Source organism: Amia ocellicauda, chromosome 9, assembly GCF_036373705.1.
Source record: "Amia ocellicauda isolate fAmiCal2 chromosome 9, fAmiCal2.hap1, whole genome shotgun sequence".
NCBI classification, from domain to species: Eukaryota; Metazoa; Chordata; class Actinopteri; order Amiiformes; family Amiidae; genus Amia; species Amia ocellicauda.
In genome coordinates this window covers 124,611-145,282 of record NC_089858.1, presented here as the reverse complement: position 1 = coordinate 145,282, position 20,672 = coordinate 124,611, and the positions used below count along the sequence as shown (strand labels likewise).

The window sequence follows — 20,672 nt, the reverse complement described above, 5'->3', positions numbered from 1 at the left end:
ACAAAAATGTCCACTATAATTACACTATGGGAGGAATAGGACTAGATGAAGTAACGCTAGGAGTCTATGTGAACTCCTCACTTTCTCCATCCAAACAGTGTGGGGAAGCAATAAAAAAGGCAAACACAATGCTAGGGTATATTGTCAAAAGTGTAGAATTGAGAACAAGGGCAGTGATGTTCAGACTGTACAATGCACTAGTTAGAGCTCATCTGGATACTGTGGACAGTTCTGGGCTCCACACTTCAAGAAAGATATCGCTGCCCTAGAGGCAGTTCAGAGGAGAGCAACCAGACTTATTCCAGGTCTGAAGGGAATGTCCTACTGAGAGACTGAGGAACTGAACCTTTTCACCCTGGAACAGAGGAGACTACATGGAGACTTGATTCAAGTCTTCAAAATCATGAAAGGCATTGACCACATCAAACCAGAGGAGCTTTTCCAGATCTGCAGGGACACACGGAAATTGGGCTTCAAGGCATTCAAGACAGAAAACGGGAGACACTTCTTCACACAGAGAGGCGTCACAATCTGAACAAACTCCCCAGCGATGTGGCTGAAGAGGCAATTTGGGAACATTCAAAAACAGACTGGATAGGATCCTTGGATCACTGAGTTATTAATGGACACCAAACGAGCACGATGGGGCGAATGGCCTCCTCTCCACTGGACACTATGTTCTTATTTGTATCATTTAATGCTCCACTTTGAGCTCTACATTAAATACTGAACTTGAAATCCCATTTTAAGTTCCCTAAACATTTACACTTGGAACTGTGTCAAGTTCCTGAGTAATTCATTGGGCTACAAAATATATTACAAGACCACATAATAAAATAAAATACACTTTGCAGGGATCAGTATGATCGGATGGTGACGATTGTATATTTTAGATGTAAAGAAAAAAAGTGTTTTGCGTGTGTAAAAAAATTGTTTTATTGCTGTCTGCGTTTCCTTCATAAAGACATGAAAATTAGTAGGTTTTTATTGCATCAGTAAGCAAATGCAGGTCAATATTAAGGGAACACTTACTTAACACCTGCTTAGGTCTTCACATTGGAAAGAAAGACACATGGAGCCAAAGCATTCATGTTTAACTAGTTTATTAACACAGCACATTCTACATTGGATAATATTTCTTAAATACATTGTACAGCGCTGTGAACTCCAAACATTCAGAAACATGAATTGAATGCTATCATTGGCAATTTATAAAAATAGTGTCGCTAAAAAAGTATAAATTAAAACTACTAGTTATTAAGAAATATTAAATACATAAAACTTATGAGGAATAAGAAAAATATCTGTCAAGACCTGTAGAAAATACTGCCCTAAAAAGTGTATAGATTGTTGCTAGATGAAGAAATCCTAAAGTTATCCAGAGATAGTTTTGTATAGTCTAATACAGAAAGATGCAAAATGAAAAATATAGCATTTTAATCATAAATAAAACCGATGCAAACTGGAATATGTACTAATTTTGAAAAGGGATATTGATATAAACTCCATGACTGAGATGGCAGTAGGAAGTTATGATTTGATTTGCTACATATTTACATTTTTCTTTTGTTTTACATTATTCCCACATCCCAAAACAAACAAACAAACAAACAAACAAACAAACAGGAAACTATTTGGTTTGTTTTTCAGTATATTATTTTTTCTTCTACAAAGAACTTAAAGCCACAGGTTTTGTTTTTTTTAGTTGAGTTTTATATATGCTGATCTATAACAGTATCTAGCTTGCACTATTTTGACTGTTTAAACCAAACTGTCTTTTAAGGTCCTTAAAAAACGAGGTACAGTACCAGACTTCAAAGAAATCAAGTGCTCCTGGTTGTAATAATAGTAGCTCCCTCTGGTGGATTAAAACAGCAGTTCAGTGTATATGTACATGTCACTTCACTGTACAGCCTTCTTCCTTATCGAAACATCCAAGGTAAAAATATAACAGTGTCATCTAAAATGTTAATCTTTTCTTAAATCTGTAAGGTAAAATACATGCATCTTTATACAAGCGCTAACCATTTTAAATGTCTGCCATCAGACAAATTAAAAAAGCGACTGAAAGCGTTGCCTTGCCTTGAGTTTTTGAGTAGTAGCATTCTTAAAAGTTAACGGTATCCCTTCTTCACGGCTGCCAAGGCTATTTCTCCTCAAGAATCAACACCGTAGGCAGAGAACACGATTACTTTTACTTGGCTTAAATGTGATCCTGAGCTTTTACAGTAATATGAAATAGCCTTCAGTATAAATAACCACTGAAACCCATAAAGGAATATTAGTCAACATGTGAAAATAGACAAAAATAGAAAAAGCCTAATTGAGGATATAATTGATTATGTCCGATTCCAACTGAACCATCTACAAAGTAGATCACGGTGTAGTTCTCTGTGAATGTAAGGGACACTTACATACTACATACATGTTACAAGCCCACACATACACACACTTAGTAGTTCCAATATTACTTGTTTGCCAGATACACAAATACCAGTTGAAGGCAATGCACACATAAGGAGTGAAGAGTGAAAAATGCACAGATACAACTTAGGTTGAGAATATCAATTCAGGAATATACAAACAGTCATTTCAACAAATATTTACCTTTCATTTCATCATATACAGCAAACATGACTTTTGAACCCCAGAGAGTACAGTTACAGGCAGAACACCGGTTTGTTCTGGATGGCGCACTGCGGTACACAATCGGATCAGGGTCAATACTGTGTGGTGTTGCTGTGTGTCTTATGCTAGGCAGCAACATGCAGACGTGGCACTCACTCATTCCTGGAGTGTAATATGTGCCACAAAGTCCTCAGACCTGGGCTGGCTGAGATTCCACTGCATTGAGTGTCGAGGACAGACAACATGCTCAGCGAGGTTCGGCTCCAGGGATTGGCCAGACCTCGACCGGGTTTCGATTCCAGAATAAATCAATGTTCTATCCAAAACTGTCTATTATGCTCCTCTCTCTGTAAAGCCTGCATTGTTTTTCTGACAGCATCCTTATTTTTGATGATCATCATTTACAAACATTGCCACTTTTCAAAACCATGTTCAGCAAAAATGTCACAAATTTTATGCCAATATTTGGTTGTATATAAAATACACAAGCAAGTTATGTGCTGAAACATGATTCAATGGCAATCAGGGAATCCAGATGGGAGTTCCCAATAGAAATAATAATAATAATAATAATAATAATAATAATAATATTGTTTTTGAAAACAAATAACCAGGGCTGGGCAAGGTCTATTTTTTAATCTTACAATTTAAGAAAAAAGTTCTTGCATGATCCGATAAAATGCTTTATTTAAAATGTGTTACAGATTCAAACTGCACTACCTTGCCCAGATCCTTTACATTCAATGTATTTAACATGGATCTCACTATGAACACACAGAAAAATAATAATCCATCCTCAGTTTGTATGTACTAGGATTTTTTGTGAATCAGAAAACTCTTGTGAAATGACAGCGATCTCTGGCTGGTATCTTTAAAATTCAATATATTAATTTAAAATAAATTAGAGTGGACACTTGCCAGCATAGTAAATGTGACAAGTGAGGGATACACCACAGGCTACCCTTCCCCTTTCAAATCCTTGTTAACTGCAAACTAATCAGAGTGACTAGCATGAGGAATCTGTTTGCGGAGGAACCGTTTAAGACGAAACCTATAGCAGTAAAAGCCGTATTGACAGCAGTACAGAATAATTAATCTATTTTCATAAGCACTTGATTTATTGTATATACATGCTTTTTGTTGTTGTTGTCCACTTGCCAGGAGGTCACTCTGCAAACCACACTGTTACTTGGCAGTGATCAAACTTGACATGACATTTATTTGAAGGTTACCGGATTTAAAATGTCCTGAACAAAAACAGAATATACCCTGAAATATGCAAGTACACATTTTGGTGATAGAAAGACTCCAAGTAGCTCATCCTAAAATAAAGCTACCTGGATGTAGAGTGTCATGTTGCCTTTGATTCATTCAGTGATCCTCATGCAATATGCTTCTGAGATTGTATTTATACCTGTGTAACAGCTGTTCACAGTAAGTGGTAACCCCTCTTTTTAATATCATGACTGTAAATAAAACGGCAAAGAAATGTACCACTATTTTAAAAGCATTGGACTGTTGACCATTTAATTCAAATCTGCATCTAAATGTTGCTGTAAAATAAACCTTTTAATATTTTAAATTAAAAAACAAAACATAATTATATGCGTTTTTTAACTATCATTTCTTGGGATTATGGAATACTGACTATCTATTTCCATACATGAAAACAATGGAATAATAGATTTGTTTTCTCTTTATCGAGTGGATTTTCCCTTTGCAGCCGGCCGGGACACGGACCCTCAGAAAGCAGAGGTGAAATGAGCACCTGGACAGTAATAATAAAGCAATACAATAGTGGCTGAAGCTTAGCTGAAGACATCTAATAGAGGAACTATCAAATGTGGCTTTTAATTACATGGGCCTCATTTTATGAAGATCTCTTGGACTAAAGCAACACCCATTACAACAAAGTAAGAATCCGTTTCCATATTTTGTGAAAATTCAAAAAGTTTTAAAGGTGCAAATACAAGAGAGACAGCACAGCTGAAAAACAAAAACCAAATGTGGAGTAAACTGCACTGAAGCAACATGTCTGGGTGATTGATCAGGACTAAATTTGTGGGGAAAAGGTTCTTACCAGTCATTTCATAATGTTGAGGTTGACAAATAATAATTAAAAAACATGTAATTTGTAGACTGATTTATTTATTTATTTTACTTTCAAATAATTAACTATGCAACTGCTTTAGTGCGTCTTTGGATGGTACATTATCAAAACAAGTTTTTACGGAGGTGCGCAGACTTTTCACCAGCTTGCTGGTGGCAAATATTTCAGCCCATCTTTACAAACATGATCAAAGATTGAATACGAATGAAACGCAGACCACCCCAGCACCATGGTCAGTGCAGAGGCACATTTGAAGACAGGCACTCCTACAGTAGTGGCCTAAATTTCACTTACAGATTATTAATTAATAAGTATTAATAAGTATTATTGGCCCACGGACACTGCGTGTGAAAGGCATTTCTAATAAAAGATTATTAGACACATTTCTGGAGCAAACATGCTTCTGTTTCTATAGGATTATTGTCATTTGAACATCAAGCAAGATTGTTAGAGGACACAAAATATAATTAGCAAAATGGTGAATGATTTTAAAGGACCCTAAAATAAAACGTTACCAGGCTTGTTCCTTTCAAAGTAAAAGTAAGCTTACTTCATTTAACTTCAAAAAGTGGAAGAAAATGAACAGGATAACTGAAAGCTGAAGTTTTTAAAGAACTGTAAAACTGTAGAACCGTTTGTTGTTGAATCAAGTTAGTTTTTACCTGTCGGACACACAATTCATTTTTAAATCTAAAGAAGAATGAACAATGAAATCTACGATGATTATCGAATGATAACAAGGACTTCCATGTTGAGTCACTTGTTGGCTGGCAAAATAATGTACGTAATTTAAGCCAGTCATTTATGTCTGGCTACAGCAGGAGAGTGGTTTCTTGAGTATCAGTTTTTTGGCTAATATATTAATTAAAATAAATAGAAAAATAAAAGCAAGCCCAATCTTAGAAATCTGCTGAAAGAAAAGATTTGAGAAGGAAACCATGTTGCAAATTTGTCTTCCATTATAACATGCTTCCTCACAACCTCACAAATGGTCAGAAGAGTTGTGATGTGTAACTGGAGAGTAACCTGTTCCTCATCAATGGAGATCAATACAGGCAGTTTTCACAGAACTCAATTCAATATACTACAAATGAAGAGAACAAATTTGAGTTTGCAGGTATTTCACATTCTTTAGTGTTGGCTTTGACTCATCCTTGGCCTCCATCAATTTAGCACCTTTCTTAATGTTTAAAAAAAGGTTTAAGTGTTCGATTTGTACTGAACTCCTTTTCAAGGCATGTTAGACTTCAGAAAGATAAGTTTATTCATCTCTTCTGGGGTCACCTGTCTCTTCTTCTTCATGGACAGAGTTTGCTCGCACATGCTGACCGATTCACTCCTGGCACCCACTGCGGGCACAGAGAGCAGCCAGAGAGCCAGCCTGGCGAGTTTGGAATACTTCTCGGTGACAGAGGACCAGTACTGGAACAGATCCGGCGTGGCGTGGAACAGCGGCTCGGCCAAATACTGGTAGACTTCATTCTTCACCTGTTGCTCGTCGCCTCCCTGAGCTTTGGCGTTATTGCTCGATAGCCGCGCTTTCTTCCCCACTGGTGTCTCCGCCTCGCCCTCATCCACCCCCATCTCCCGGACTTCGGCCATGATCTCACACACTTTGCCGATGATCTCCTCGTGCTGATAGGTGGGAACAGGCCTGAGCTTCAACTGGGGGTCCAGGATCATGGCCACCTTGTGCGCCCGCTCCACTTTGAAGTTCTCCTTCAGGGCTTCCAGGAAGAAGTGGCAGAGCTTGCTAACGGCACTGACGTCGTTGGCCTTGACTGTAAAGAGCTTCTCCAGCCGCACATAGGTGGGCAGGACCAGCTGCAGGGTGGGCTTCTTCTCGCAGCTCAGCTCCACCACTGCCTGCTTGATGGGAGTCAGGATGGCCGACAGGTTGCTGAGCAAGTGCTTATTCAGGTTCTGAAGCAGGGCTGTCTTCTTGGCCCTGCTGTAGAACTCGCAGATCTGCTCGTAGCGTTCGTTCACGAGCAACAGCGACTCCGTGACCGAGTCCCAGCACGGCGGCAGGGGCATCTCTTCCAGGGAGCCAAAGGTCTCTCTGGAGAAGCCGGCCGAGCCAGCCATGTCCTTGCAGGTGGTCAGGAGGTCCGCCACTTCGTGCAGCCCCCGGGCCTGCAGGGTCCTCTTGTTGAGCACACTCTGGACCATCGAGTTCAGAGAGCAGGCGACACAACGTAAGCACATGCCTGCCTTGGAGAAAGCAGTGGAGGCCACCCTGGAGTCTGTGACATAAATGGTGCGGATCTCAGACATCACGAATTCGGACAGGACATTCTGGACCCAGTGGTGGACCTGATCTCCACCCTCCTTCAGATCCACCTCCTTGAGACCCAGTACGTAGCGCTTCATGCGGATGCCCTCCACCTGGTAGGCAGTCAACACGTAGCAGGAGTCGGCACCCACACTCTGGGAGTGGCAGGTCACCCCAATGCCCAGGCAAGCGTTTGAGCCCAGGGCACAGGTCACCTTCACCTTCACCTGGTTGTACATGCGGGGCAGCTGCTTCAGGGCCAGAGTGTTCATATCTCCCAGGACGTCCCTCACTGAATACGCCCCATGTCTCGCCCCTGTGTCCACGAGCGTCTGTGCCAGCTTCATAAAGTCCTTCCCGTTCAAGATGTTAAGTGCTCCCAGGTCAGTGTACATCACTTTCAGGAGCCTTTCTGCCACCTGCTGTCTCTCCTTCTCAGGCAGGACACTGTTGGCTGCAAATATGACAAAGAAGAGAGAGGAAGATGTGTGAAATCAGCAAGAACCACTCCGAGGACTATTTACCAGAAAACTAGTGTAAAAGTCGCTGGATTGTAGTTCTGCATGTGTTTGCGAACACATTGTGAAACTCAAAATCAGATCCAGAGAGGTCATTCAGATATTAAATATATTGGGGTTATTTGTATTAAAAATGAGAACATGGACCAACATTGTTGAATTTGACCAAGATACCGATGTCCTATGAGGGGCTCTGTGTCAGAAAGGACCTCAGCTGGCCATCAATCCCGATTGCTCATCTGATTACTAACCAGGCTTGGCTTGGTTTGGCTCTGATCTGATAAGGACTTCAGACTTCTACGATTTAGCAGAGCTGCTGTCAGTACGTATACGACGCCTCGATTACTTACAGTTAGCGGAGTGGTTTCTCTGAGGCGGAGGCTTCCATAGCTTTTCCTGAGCTGCTGTTGCAGGAGATGTTTTCGGCTGTTCCACTTTGATACGGTTTTCATTGTCCGCTGTGTCACCAATAAAAAAAAAAAAAAAGACAAATAAAGAGCAAAGGAGAGAGCTCGGCTTAATTAGCTACAGCAGACTGAAAGGCCTGTAGATACATTATGCATAGCACTGCACCTGTAATTCAGAAAAGGAAAGTTAAAGCAGAGCAGCAACCGCCTTCAAGGGGAACTAGCATGGCTCGTACAATTGCGTTTTTATGCATCTTTCAATGCGTGTGTAAGATGTACGGCAGTGTCTGCAGTTCCAATTCGATCATATAAGCAACTTTTAACACTTTCAAATTGAAAACTTTCCAAATAACCCTGCGCTATGTCAGGATGTATTGTGTCAAAACCTGGATGGCAGAAACAGAGAAAAAAAAGTACAAAAGCACAGGATTTCTCTTCCCAGCAGCAAATCGAGTCAATATTATCATCAAGTCAACCGAGTGTCAGCTTTCACAGTTAAACTTCCTGATGGTAATTACAGTTTCTGGACTCAACATCTCAGCACCACTGGATAAATGGCAGCTATAACTTTTACTTTAGGTGTGCGTTTCTAAGAGTCTACAGATCTTTCAATAAAGAATCGCTGCTGTTGTACATGTCTTTTTCCTTTTCTCTAGGATCGGAAACTGCCACACATTTACAAAAGACACGGCAGCTCTCCCCCCTGGGCTCAGCGTCATGTATGGAAATGTTCCATGGATAGATTAATTGATTTGCCCCCAAATTATATAATTTCTCAATTCATAGAACAGACACAGTAAATATACTGAACAAGAATATAAAAACTCAACAGGCAACAATTTAAAAGGTTTTACCGAGTTACAGTTCATAAAAGGAAATCAGTCAAAGAAATTCATTTGGCCCTAAATCTATGGATTTCACATGACTGGGAATACAGATGTGCATCTGCTGGTCACAGATAACTAGGGGTGTGGGTCAGAAAGCAGTCAGTATCTGGTGTGACACCATTTGCCTCACGCAGCAAGCATCTCCTCGGCACAGAGTGGATCAGGCTGATTGTGGGATATGGTCCCAGTCCTCTCAATATGCAAAGCTGCTGGATATTGGGGGGGAACTGGAACACGCTGTCGTACACGTCGATCCAGAGCATCCCAAACATGCTCAATTGGTGACATGACTGGTGAGTATGCAGGCCATGGAAAAACTGGGACATTTTTAGTTTCCAGGAATTGTGTACAGATCCATTCAATTCTCTGGCAGCAGCTCTGGTAGACAGTCCTGCAGGCATCAGCCAATTACACACTCCTTCAGAACCTGAGACATCTGTGGCATTGTGTTGTGTGACAAAAAGAGTGGCCCAGTGTAATGATCTTGCGGTTTAATCAGCTTCTTGATATGCCACACCTGTCAGGTGGATGGATTATCCTGGCAAAGGACAAATGCTCACTAACGGGTGTAAACAAATTTGTGCACAAAATGCAAGAAAAATAAGCTCGTTGTGCAAATGGAAAAGGTCTGGGATCTTTAATGTCAGCTCATAAAACATGGGCAGGGCTCCCGCAGCTATATTCAGGCCAGGCTCGCTAGCATGTCTAGCACTAGATGAAGTGTTACCAAAATACATGTAACATCCCTAGCAGATCACATAGACTCAGTGATCTGAGTGCCACCCACACCAGCACACTTTCCTCCATTTATGACAGACCAGCAAAAGAGGAGGCAGAAATGTTGTTTCAGTATGTAAAAAGGTCAGTATCATGGCAATCTGAATCTGATTCATATGACGTCCGGGGGAAAAACCTGAGCCACAGCAACAATATTTTTCATTGAGATTATTTCAACATAATTTTAATTTTAAAGCTGAATTGTTCAGTTTTTGCAATTTAAGTTTGTTTTTTCACTTTTCACACAGTGATGAGTTTGGGTGATTGTACTTTATTTTAAACAAACGTTTACACATCGATAAGAACATAAAGTGTCCAAATCAAGGAGCCCATCGTGCTCGTTTGGTGTCCATTAATAACTAAGTGATCCAAGGATCCTATCCAGTCTGTTTTTGAATGTTCCCAAATTGTCTCTTCAGCCATATCGCTGGGGAGTTTGTTCAGATTGTGACGCCTCTCTGTGTGAAGAAGTGTCTCCTGTTTTCTGTCTTGAATGGCTACAACACACCCGCACCCGCCCGCCCCTCCACCAAGTGCGAATGTGCATTTTGAAGGAAAATTTAAAATCACATGTTCACCACCATTAATATTATTATTATTATTATTACTGAGTTAGACGTTAACGCAAAAGCACCACCGAACGCAATGACACGAGTTGCTGTGTGGAGGACAAACCTGGTGCTTCTGTCGTTTTTCCCCGTGTTCCAACTATCCAGTGAAGCGACTCTGATATCCTGAAATGGCACACCGCCATGACATCCCCCATTATTTGGTGAGATTTACATTTTACAGTGTTAAAAGTTGCTTATATGATAGCATTGAACCAGAAAGATCCCACACAACTTACTTATTCATTACGTAAAGACGCATGAAACCATAATTTTAGGAACCACACTAGTTCCCCTTTCACCAAGACATTACTATATCCTACAGAGACTGCATTTATCTTCTCTGTTTAACTGAAAACAGCACAGCACCCCCCATACCTTACCTGTAATATTCTATTACAGGCCAAAAACACATTTTTCTATGGAACACAATATAGGATTTGCAACATACAATATAAAGCCTCTCGATTTCTTTCCCACTTCATTATTTATTCTTTGTTCATAATTATGTGGTTTACAATTTTCTTTCCACAACGTAACTCACCTGCATGGGACTGCATGTGTTCTAGCAGATTGTTATAGAACTGGAACTGAATGCCACAGGCACCACAAGTGTATGGTTCTGAAAAACAAGGGATGTTTATTTAAGTAACAGTAGAAAGCAACACACTGTACGGTTGGTAAATTGCATTCTGGGATAGCACTGATGTAGGTCAAAGCAAGCTAACCAGGAATAAAAGCTGAAATCCACTGTGATTCGGTATTTTAGAAGTTGAAAAGAAAATATTTAACTAAGGCTTCTTTGGATTTAATTGTACAAAAAGAAATCAAACTCCATTGGACTCAGGGCTCAACTTAATGTTTTCCAGGGTAGGGGATTCTGTTTAGTCTTGAAGGAACACATGTATAAAAGTGTTCCAGTGCCCAGAGGAAGTGTATCAGACACGCCGTGAGGGTTATAGTGCATTAACGGGATACTATACAAAGTCTCAGTTTTGTCCGCTGAGAAAAACAATGTTGGGCCACAACTTTGACATAAAAATAAATAAACATTTTCATTATAATTAATTAGTGTATAGAAGGAGTAATTACTTCATTACATCAATAAATAATATGTAGTAGTGTGAATGACAAGTTGATTCCACTACAAAGTAACCCGACTCCAGGCAACCAAGGAGGCAAGGACGAAAGAAATCCGACTACAAGAAGTGGGGAAACGTGCCGAGTCCGATTTAATTTTTAGGATGCCTATGTAAAGGACATTCTATTGATTTTCCCCCAGAGCTCCCAAGCTTTGTGGACAACTGCACCTTTATAAAGTATTTTTTGTTGTTGTGTGCAGGTGTCAACATTTTGGGCACTGAATGAAAACTGACCTTGTAGATCCCCTGTTTCTCATGAAGAACACACAGCACACTTTGTTCAGAGACTGGCCACCATGAAAAACAAGAACAGAAACAAGTTATTTTTCATGAAGGAACCTACTTACTTTGTAAGAGCGGAAATGGGCTGGAAACCAGAGGGCTTGTCCCACCTGTTGAAGATAAGATTCATTAACGCCTTGGAAACTGAGTGAGTAAGGTTTCACATGCACTAATTCAATGGAAATCACTACTTAAAAACCTGACACCCCAGGATATAACTCCATCCATCCATCCTACCTTTCCAGAAGCTGGTTAAGGTTTTCTGTGAAAAGGTGTGAATACAGTTTCTCACTATTAACAAGGAGTGTGATGTGTGTAATGTTTTCAAAGAGCACTCTAATCCAAAGCGCTATGGACGAGAGTTTAGAATAGAATGACCTGAATTCAGCAAAGACATTCAAATATAGGTTAATCTGACCAACTTCTGCAGAGCTCAGCTTGCACTGCTAGTAAGGAATCTGTCCGTGTTCAAGAGGAACCAGCACGGATCTGGGTTTGTGTTTATTTTATATATTTACTCTAAGTCTATGAATTTCTTATTTGAGTAAAGGTGAAATGCCTATAGGAAGTATTCACCCCTTAGACTTTTTCACATTTTGTTGTTTTACAACCTGAAATTTTGATGCATTTAAAATTAGATTTTATTTTCCTTTAATTTACACAACCTACTCAACTAGGTATTTTTTTATTGTGAAACAACCATTAATGAAAAATAGAATACCTGAATACCATGGCAGCAATTGTAGCTGTGAGTATTTGGGGTCTCTACCAGCTTTGCACATCTGGATTCAGCAACATCCACCCATTCTCCTCGGCAAAACTGTCCAAGCTCCCATCTCTGCCGTGGAACGCTGTAGGTCTTTCAGAGTTGTCCCTGGCCTCTTCTCTCACCCATGGCCTCGTTACCCAGCTGTGCGGTCGGGCTGCTCAAAGCAGGTCCTGGTTGGTTCCACCTCTTATCGATTGATCGACTTGGCTTTGCACGAAGGCATATTCAATGCCTTTGAAATATTTTATACCCCTCCTCTGATCTGTCTTTCCACAGCTTAATCCCAGAGAGGTTTTGAAAGCTCCTTGGTCTTCATGGTAGTATCTTTGCTTTGACTGCACTACCCAGCTGTGAGACCTCATAGAGACCTAATCATGTAGTTAACCTAAAATCATGTAAACCACTTTTATTGCACACAAATAAAATTCAACTTATCATGTGAATTCTGAAGGCACCTGAGCTTATTTAGGAGTGCTATAGCAAGGAGGGTGAATGCTTTTCTAGTGAAGATTTTTCTGGGTTTTTGTTTCCACCCCAGTTTGTCCCACATTAAAAATGGCGAGCAGGTTGTATAAATCAAAGGGGCAAAATTTCATCCAATGCATTTAAATGCATCACAATTTCACAACATAACAAAATGTGAAAAAGACCCAAGGCGGTGTATTCTATAGGCACTGTATATACAAATATTTATCATATTGTGCTGTTGCATTTCTCTTGAGAGAATATAGACAGTTATTTCAGTTTTCCTCTGGTTAATTCATGCATTTACTTGTTTCCCAAGGTTTGTGTCATGGTTTATTATACCCCTCCAAGCTTCACAAAGATTTTACTGTGATGTAATGTTCAGTGCTTTGATTATGGTGTACCCATCAAGATTACAGCTGTTTTTAATAAGACTGAACTGACTTGTCAGTAAGTGCTACTGTCTGTCCTGGAGATTTATTCCAACGATTGTTCACAAAGTTAAGAATTTGGACTTTTGATTGTTAATTCACTCATTCAATTAATTTAATTGGTCAGCTGCAATTTGATTTTCTTCATACTCCTCCTAAATGTCACCCAAAAAACCCTGAAGGGACCTCATACTTACAGCAGAGACAAAAGAAGGTTCTGATAATTTAATTGATTCCATTCAAACGGTCTACTGAAATCTGTTCCCACTGACTGAAACATAAGCTGGGATTCTTATTTTAATTAAATGAGAAAGACATAAAACTATATAAACCTAAATAAACAAACCACACTTCTCACAATCTCAGCACTGAATGCAAAACACACATACTGGATTACACTAATATTTAACTGGAAAAAAAATCTGGCATTGCATTGAAAAGTTGTTTTAAACCATCAAATTAAAATTAAAAAGGATCACTAAGGGACCATTAAGGCAATGAACAAATCATTAAACTTATTCTATTTAATTTTGCTTTAATTGTGTTATCTGAACTGAACACCGATTATGCCCAGATGCTGTTATTACATTCCTAAAGACATGGAAACTACACTACAATACAGAGACTAATAAATAGAAATGAGGATTACTGGTTTATATTGTCTATAATTTTCAATACATTTTCTTCCTCTCTTCCATGGAGTTAAAAGGAAAAGGAGGACAATACAATACAGTTTTAAATGTATACCTTTTCAAGTTCACTTCAAAAAAAATCCTGTTGACAGGCCCCTGGATAAGTCAGAGGAAAGTGAGACAGAAATCTATTCAAATGTGTATGTATTGTGCCTGTTTATAATGTCTGTGAATGTGAAAATAAGAATGGTAAAGACGTCCTAATGAAACGAAAAGGTCACATATGAAATTAGATCAAGGACGTAATGAAGTAATTAATGAAATCACTCAAACCAATATGGATTCTACTGAATAATGCAGTGTCAAAACAAATATGCAAAAGTAAATTGTATATCCATGCAAAAACGTTTATTTTCATTCTGAAGTTGTGGAATCTGAAAATCCACCTCTCCATTCACTGGAGCGCCTCGATGAACCCCGACACAAAGTGCCCAGTCATCTTGGCCAAACATTGCCTAGCACTTGAGGGCAGATGCCCACAGTGAACACAAATGAACCTTGTGATTTACTTTCACTTTCATTCCAGTAATAAAAGCTGGTGTGCAGCTCCAGCTCCCTTTCATTCCCAACAACAGTTTTAGATTTGTTCTTCCACTAAGCCTGATGCTGTATATTTCACATGTGAATGAATGTGAAGCCATGAAAGGAACCGTGGTTAAAACTCCATATCCTCCTACCAACAATTCAGTTTTGGTTTTCTTTCCTTCTTTGTTAGAAGAAAGAAAAAAAAAAAAAAACTCCACACAATGCCGAGAGCTGCCCGAGCGAAGTTTGAAGGCTGAGGTCACTCACCACTTGAGTTCTGGGAGTTGTTGCTTTCTTCCACATTGTTGTTTTGCATTTTGCCTTCCATTTTCCTGCAAAAAGCACTTTCTGTAAAACAGCATGAGAACAAGCGATTTAGAAAAAGATACGATGCACAGTTCCAGTACAAAGGGGGCAACTAGCCAAGCAGCCAGAGAGACGATGAGGACCACAGGGGGCTGAGCAGCACAACACTGTAGTAAGAGCCTCTTCATATGAACGGTATAAACACACACACACACACACAATAACCTCAGCCCCAGTAAAGAATACAACGTTTCTCACTAGTGTTTCCTGTATTGATGCTGACCTATTTATAAGAACAAGCCAAACTTAAAAATAGAATTGAATTACAGAGTCTGCAGCACAGACTGCAGTGCATCAATAGGCATCTGAGCAGCTCTTAAAAGGCTGAGGACCAGACCAGGTAGAGGAAAAAACGGTGGCGAGCTTGAGCCACAGCCCGCAATAGCTGAAGGAGCCGTACACAAAGCGGCACTGTATCTGGAGGGGAAGAAAGTAAAAACACAGGCCTTTCTGCACTGAGAAGGCAAAGCAAACCTGTTAAAAATGTAAGATAAGGTGTGTAAGGAATAAAACAACGTGAAGCTGGGAAAATTCCACAGTTACAGTGGGTGTAAATTCAGGTGGCTGAGGGCAGGGAGTCTCTGGTATCAGTAGCATAACAGAAGGTTGGTCAGGAGACGGTCTGTCTACCAGTCTTGTATCAATAGCTTATCAAAAGCCACTGATAAAGATAAGGTGAGGAGACAAACTCATGCTAGATAGGCCATCATCCCAGAGACAGGGACGGGTGTGGGAACCAGAGGGAGTGTGGGAGAGCGGGCGAGGCTCCATTGTCACCGTGTTCAGTCACAGGCAGCTGCCATTGCGCACCCTGGTGCTGGGAGAGTCACTCTGGAAGGGTGTCGGACGGGTTCAACTCATAAAAGACTGACTTATCAATCGAGTCTTGCATCAGTTTTGCCTGTGCTGTACCCCATGTACTTGTATGCTGTGATCTGTATTATTTTATTAATTAATAAATGTAATTGAGTGTTACTAGCGTAGCACCAGTTATTTCTTACAAGTTTGATGCTTACAGGTATTACAAAAGTTAATGATGTACAGTGAATCTATGCCCTCTGTACCTGACAACACCACAAGAGAAAACAAAGGCATTTCATTTTCTCACTGATATTATTTTCAAATAAACCCATTATGATAACATAATAGTACCATGGCAGCATGTTTGGTAAAAGAGCATTCGTCTCCTAACAGGCACCGTTACAAGTCAACGTTCCCGTCCGCAGGGTGTGCCGTGGCTTTAGATGCGAGAGCAATCTGGTCTCGAACCCTGCCTGTGCCATTGTTAGCTTTGGCTCAGAGATGCATGGCGGCGGCGGACCACCGGACGATTGATAGTTAAGCGACCCCTGTGGCTTCTCAGGTGCCTGCAGATTCTGGTTGGGAAGCTGCACTATATCAAATCCTCCGCTGGATGCGAGAGACTGGTAGATGGCATTCTGGGCTAGCAGTTAGAAAAACAGATGCTTTACACAGTGTGCTGGTTCAGGATGCATGCACTCCTCAAGAGCAGGGGTCATAACAGTCCGCCACGTTTAATGAGGGGCTATTTCAAACTGTGGTGAAAAAAGGGGAAAAATAAATGGATAATCTATATTTAAAATAAAAAGCCGCAGATGTCTCATTTTACCTACTGCCTTGAGTAACACATGTTGATCCCTCTTAACCGGACAGGGCCAAGCTCGTTAATCAAACCACATTTTGTTTTTTTACCTATTCGGTTGTGTTCGGTTTTGGGTGTGCCATGTTTGTAGCTGCCCACAGGACGCTGTTGTGAACGAGGTGCTTGCATCTCAAGGGACCAACCTGCATAAATAACTCCTTGTCAATAAATAAAGAAACAAAAACCCATTTCCCTACTGAACTGCAAAAGGTTTATGATAGCACCCCCTTCATACCTTTGCTGTCAAAAGGTGCCTGTGGAGGAAGACACACCTCCATACATTTAATGTATTTCCTAAAATGATAAATGTGATTGTTTGTTACGTCTACAACTATGCATTACAAACGTTCTAGAAACAATTCCAACAACAGTAAGAAATGCTGAAGGAAAAAAAACATTATAATTTGTGGTAGCAATCACATTTTCCAGTTCTCTCAGACACAAAGTGATTGTGCATTGTTTTTATGCAGGGAAATGTGTTGAGATGTAGCATCTCTTTTACAACATCTTTCTGGCAAATTGGATTCCTATAAACATTTACCTTTTTAACAACAGAAAGCCTCGTGTCATTTACCGGCGTTATATAAGAATCTTCTTGAATAGCTGACAGCTGTTTTTAATACACCAGCGAAAAGTCAAAGTAAGACTTTGGACATCTTTAGTCACTAACTAGTTCATTGGCAATACATTTTAATTCACTTTTTTACAGTGATGGATCACATACTGAAACAGTTTGCACTGAAGCAAGAAAGATAGATGTTCATTTAACATTCTGAACTTGGTGCTGGAGCAAAGCCAATTAAATGAAAAACAACCAGGTCATTCATAAATAAGTTTGAGCTTTTGTGGAACATTATTATCATCATATATTAATATATATTAATATATAATCATATATTAGAGATTAGGATTTTTAAAGACAACACTGTATACAGTGAGGGAAAAAAGTATTTGATCCCCTGCTGATTTTGTACGTTTGCCCACTGACAAAGAAATGATCAGTCTATAATTTTAATGGTAGGTGTATTTTAACAGTGAGAGACAGAATAACAACAAAAACATCCAGAAAAACGCATTTCAAAAAAGTTATAAATTGATTTGCATGTTAATGAGGGAAATAAGTATTTGATCCCCTATCAATCAACAAGATTTCTGGCTCCCAGGTGTCTTTTATACAGGTAACGAGCTGAGATTAGGAGCACTCTCTTAAAGGTAGTGCTCCTAATCTCAGCTCGTTACCTGTATAAAAGACACCTGTCCACAGAAGCAATCAATCAATCAGATTCCAAACTCTCCACCATGGCCAAGACCAAAGAGCTGTCCAAGGATGTCAGGGACAAGATTGTAGACATACACAAGGCTGGAATGGGCTACAAGACCATCGCCAAGCAGCTTGGTGAGAAGGTGACAACAGTTGGTGCGATTATTCGCAAATGGAAGAAACACAAAATAACTGTCAGTCTCCCTCGGTCTGGGGCTCCATGCAAGATCTCACCTCGTGGAGTTTCAATGATCATGAGAACGGTGAGGAATCAGCCCAGAACTACACGGGAGGATCTTGTTAATGATCTCAAGGCAGCTGGGACCATAGTCACCAAGAAAACAATTGGTAACACACTACGCCGTGAAGGACTGAAATCCTGCAGCGCCCGCAAGGTCCCCCTGCTCAAGAAAGCACATGTACAGGCCCGTCTGAAGTTTGCCAATGAACATCTGAATGATTCAGAGGAGAACTGGGTGAAAGTGTTGTGGTCAGATGAGACCAAAATCGAGCTCTTTGGCATCAACTCAACTCGCCGTGTTTGGAGGAGGAGGAATGACCCCAAAAACACCATCCCCACCGTCAAAGATGGAGGTGGAAACATTATGCTTTGGGGGTGTTTTTCTGCTAAGGGGACAGGACAACTGCACCGCATCAAAGGGACGATGGACGGGGCCATGTACCGTCAAATCCTGGGTGAGAACCTCCTTCCCTCAGCCAGGGCATTGAAAATGGGTCGTGGATGGGTATTCCAGCATGACAATGACCCAAAACACACAGCCAAGGCAACAAAGGCGTGGCTCAAGAAGAAGCACATTAAGGTCCTGGAGTGGCCTAGCCAGTCTCCAGACCTTAATCCCATAGAAAATCTGTGGAGGGAGCTGAAGGTTCGAGTTGCCAAACGTCAGCCTCGAAACCTTAATGACTTGGAGAGGATCTGCAAAGAGGAGTGGGACAAAATCCCTCCTGAAATGTGTGCAAACCTGGTGGCCAACTACAAGAAACGTCTGACCTCTGTGATTGCCAACAAGGGTTTTGCCACCAAGTACTAAGTCGAAGGGGTGAAATACTTATTTCCCTCATTAACATGCAAATCAATGTATAACTTTTTTGAAATGCGTTTTTCTGGATTTTTTTGTTGTTATTCTGTCTCTCACTATTAAAATAAACCTACCATTAAAATTATAGACTGATCATTTCTTTGTCAGTGGGCAAACGTACAAAATCAGCAGGGGATCAAATACTTTTTTCCCCTCACTGTATGTGCATTTGGAAACTTACAGAGTGTCAATTTTCCTCTGTGACTCAAATGATGTGAATTAAAGCTCACTGAAAGATGTAGGATGAGTTGTTAGACGTGTAATAATCTCTCCTATTTCTATTGTTCTAAAAAATACAATTAATGCCAGTTTCCTACTGAAGAGATTCAGATATACTGTGGTATTTCCTCAAGTTATTTTAAGATTTGTTGTGTTGCTTTTCTTCCTAGATATTGTTAATTGCTTACAATTTTTAAAAGACTCTGATCTCTGATAACTGACATCTGAACCAGCTCAGTTGCTGTGCTTTTTAATTGCTTCAGATTTTTCTCCATTTGATACCAAACTGCCAGGCCAACTACCTCATGTCTCATGTGTGTTCAGATAAATGCTAATTGCTAGTGCATTCATCATTTGTCTTCCTCTCTGGATTAGACAGGTTATGCAACACAGCTGTACTCTTTTGCATTAACCACACATGAAGGATTCCAATATATTATACATTACACACATACACAGTACTGTGCAAAAATTTTAGGGAGGTGTGAAAAAATGCTGTAAAGTAAGAATGCTTTCAAAAACAGACATGTTAATAGATTATATTTATCAATTGACTAAATGCAAAGTGAGTGAACAGAAGAAAAATCTAAATCAAATCCATATTTGGTGTAACCACGCTTTGCCTTCAAAACAGCATAAATTCTTCTAGGTACACTTGCACACAGTTATTGAAGGAACTCGGCAGGTAGGTTGGCCCAAACATCTTGGAGAACTAACCACAGTTCTTCTGTGGATTTAGGCAGCCTCAGTTGCTTCTCTCTCTCCATGTAATCCCAGACAGACTCGATGATGTTGAGATCAGGGCTCTGTGGGGGCCACACCATCACTTCCAGGACTCCTTGTTCTTCTTTACACTGAAGATAGTTCTTAATGACTGTCGCTGTATGTTTGGGGTCGTTGTCATGCTGCAGTATAAATTTGGGGCCAATCAGATGCCTCCCTGATGGTATTACATCATGGATAAGTATCTGCCTATACTTCTCAGCATTGAGGAGACCATTAATTCTGACCAAATCCCCAACTCCATTTGCAGAAATGCAGCCCCAAACTTGCAAGGAACCTCCACCATGCTTCACTGTTGCCTGCAGACACTCATTCGTGTACTGCTCTCCAGCCCTTCCATGAACAAACTGCCTTCTACTACAGCCAGATATTTCACATTTTGACTCATCAGTCCAGAGCACCTGCTGCCAATTTTCTGCACCCCAGTTCCTGTGTTTTCATGCATAGTTGAGTCGCTTGATCTTGTTTCCACAACGGAGGTATGGCTTTTTGGCCGCAAGTCTTCCATGAAGGCCACTTCTGACCAGACTTCTCCGGACAGTAGATGGGTGTACCAGGGTCCCACTGTTTTCTGCCAATTCTGAGCTGATGGCACTGCTGGGCATCTTCCGATTGTGAAGGGAAGTAAACATGATGTGTCTTTCATCTGCTGCAGTAAGTTTCCTTGGCTGACCGCTGCGTCTACGGTCCTCAACGTTGCCCGTTTCTTTGTGCTTCTTCAAAAGAGCTTGGACAGGACATCTGGAAACCCCTGTCTGCCTTGA

The 20,672-nt window shown here is 40.5% G+C and overlaps 1 protein-coding gene across 6 annotated transcripts in view; it reads right to left on the bottom strand.

Moving 5' to 3' along the window:
• Positions 1–1,086: 1,086 nt before the first annotated feature.
• znf618 (zinc finger protein 618) overlaps positions 1,087–20,672 on the bottom strand; it is a 50,290-nt gene continuing 30,704 nt past the window's right edge. For 4 of the 6 annotated variants that reach the window (XM_066712600.1, XM_066712603.1, XM_066712604.1 and 1 more), the window contains exons 8-13: positions 16,596–16,688; positions 14,784–14,864; positions 11,700–11,744; positions 10,755–10,832; positions 7,882–7,989; positions 1,087–7,467 (exon numbers count right to left, since the gene is read on the bottom strand). In XM_066712600.1, the coding sequence (XP_066568697.1) occupies positions 5,969–7,467; positions 7,882–7,989; positions 10,755–10,832; positions 11,700–11,744; positions 14,784–14,864; positions 16,596–16,688 (1,904 nt within the window). In that variant the 3' untranslated portion in view covers positions 1,087–5,968. The remainder of the gene's footprint in view (positions 7,468–7,881; positions 7,990–10,754; positions 10,833–11,699; positions 11,745–14,783; positions 14,865–16,595; positions 16,689–20,672) is intronic. The other 2 variants (XM_066712605.1, XM_066712606.1) reach the window with 1 other exon arrangement.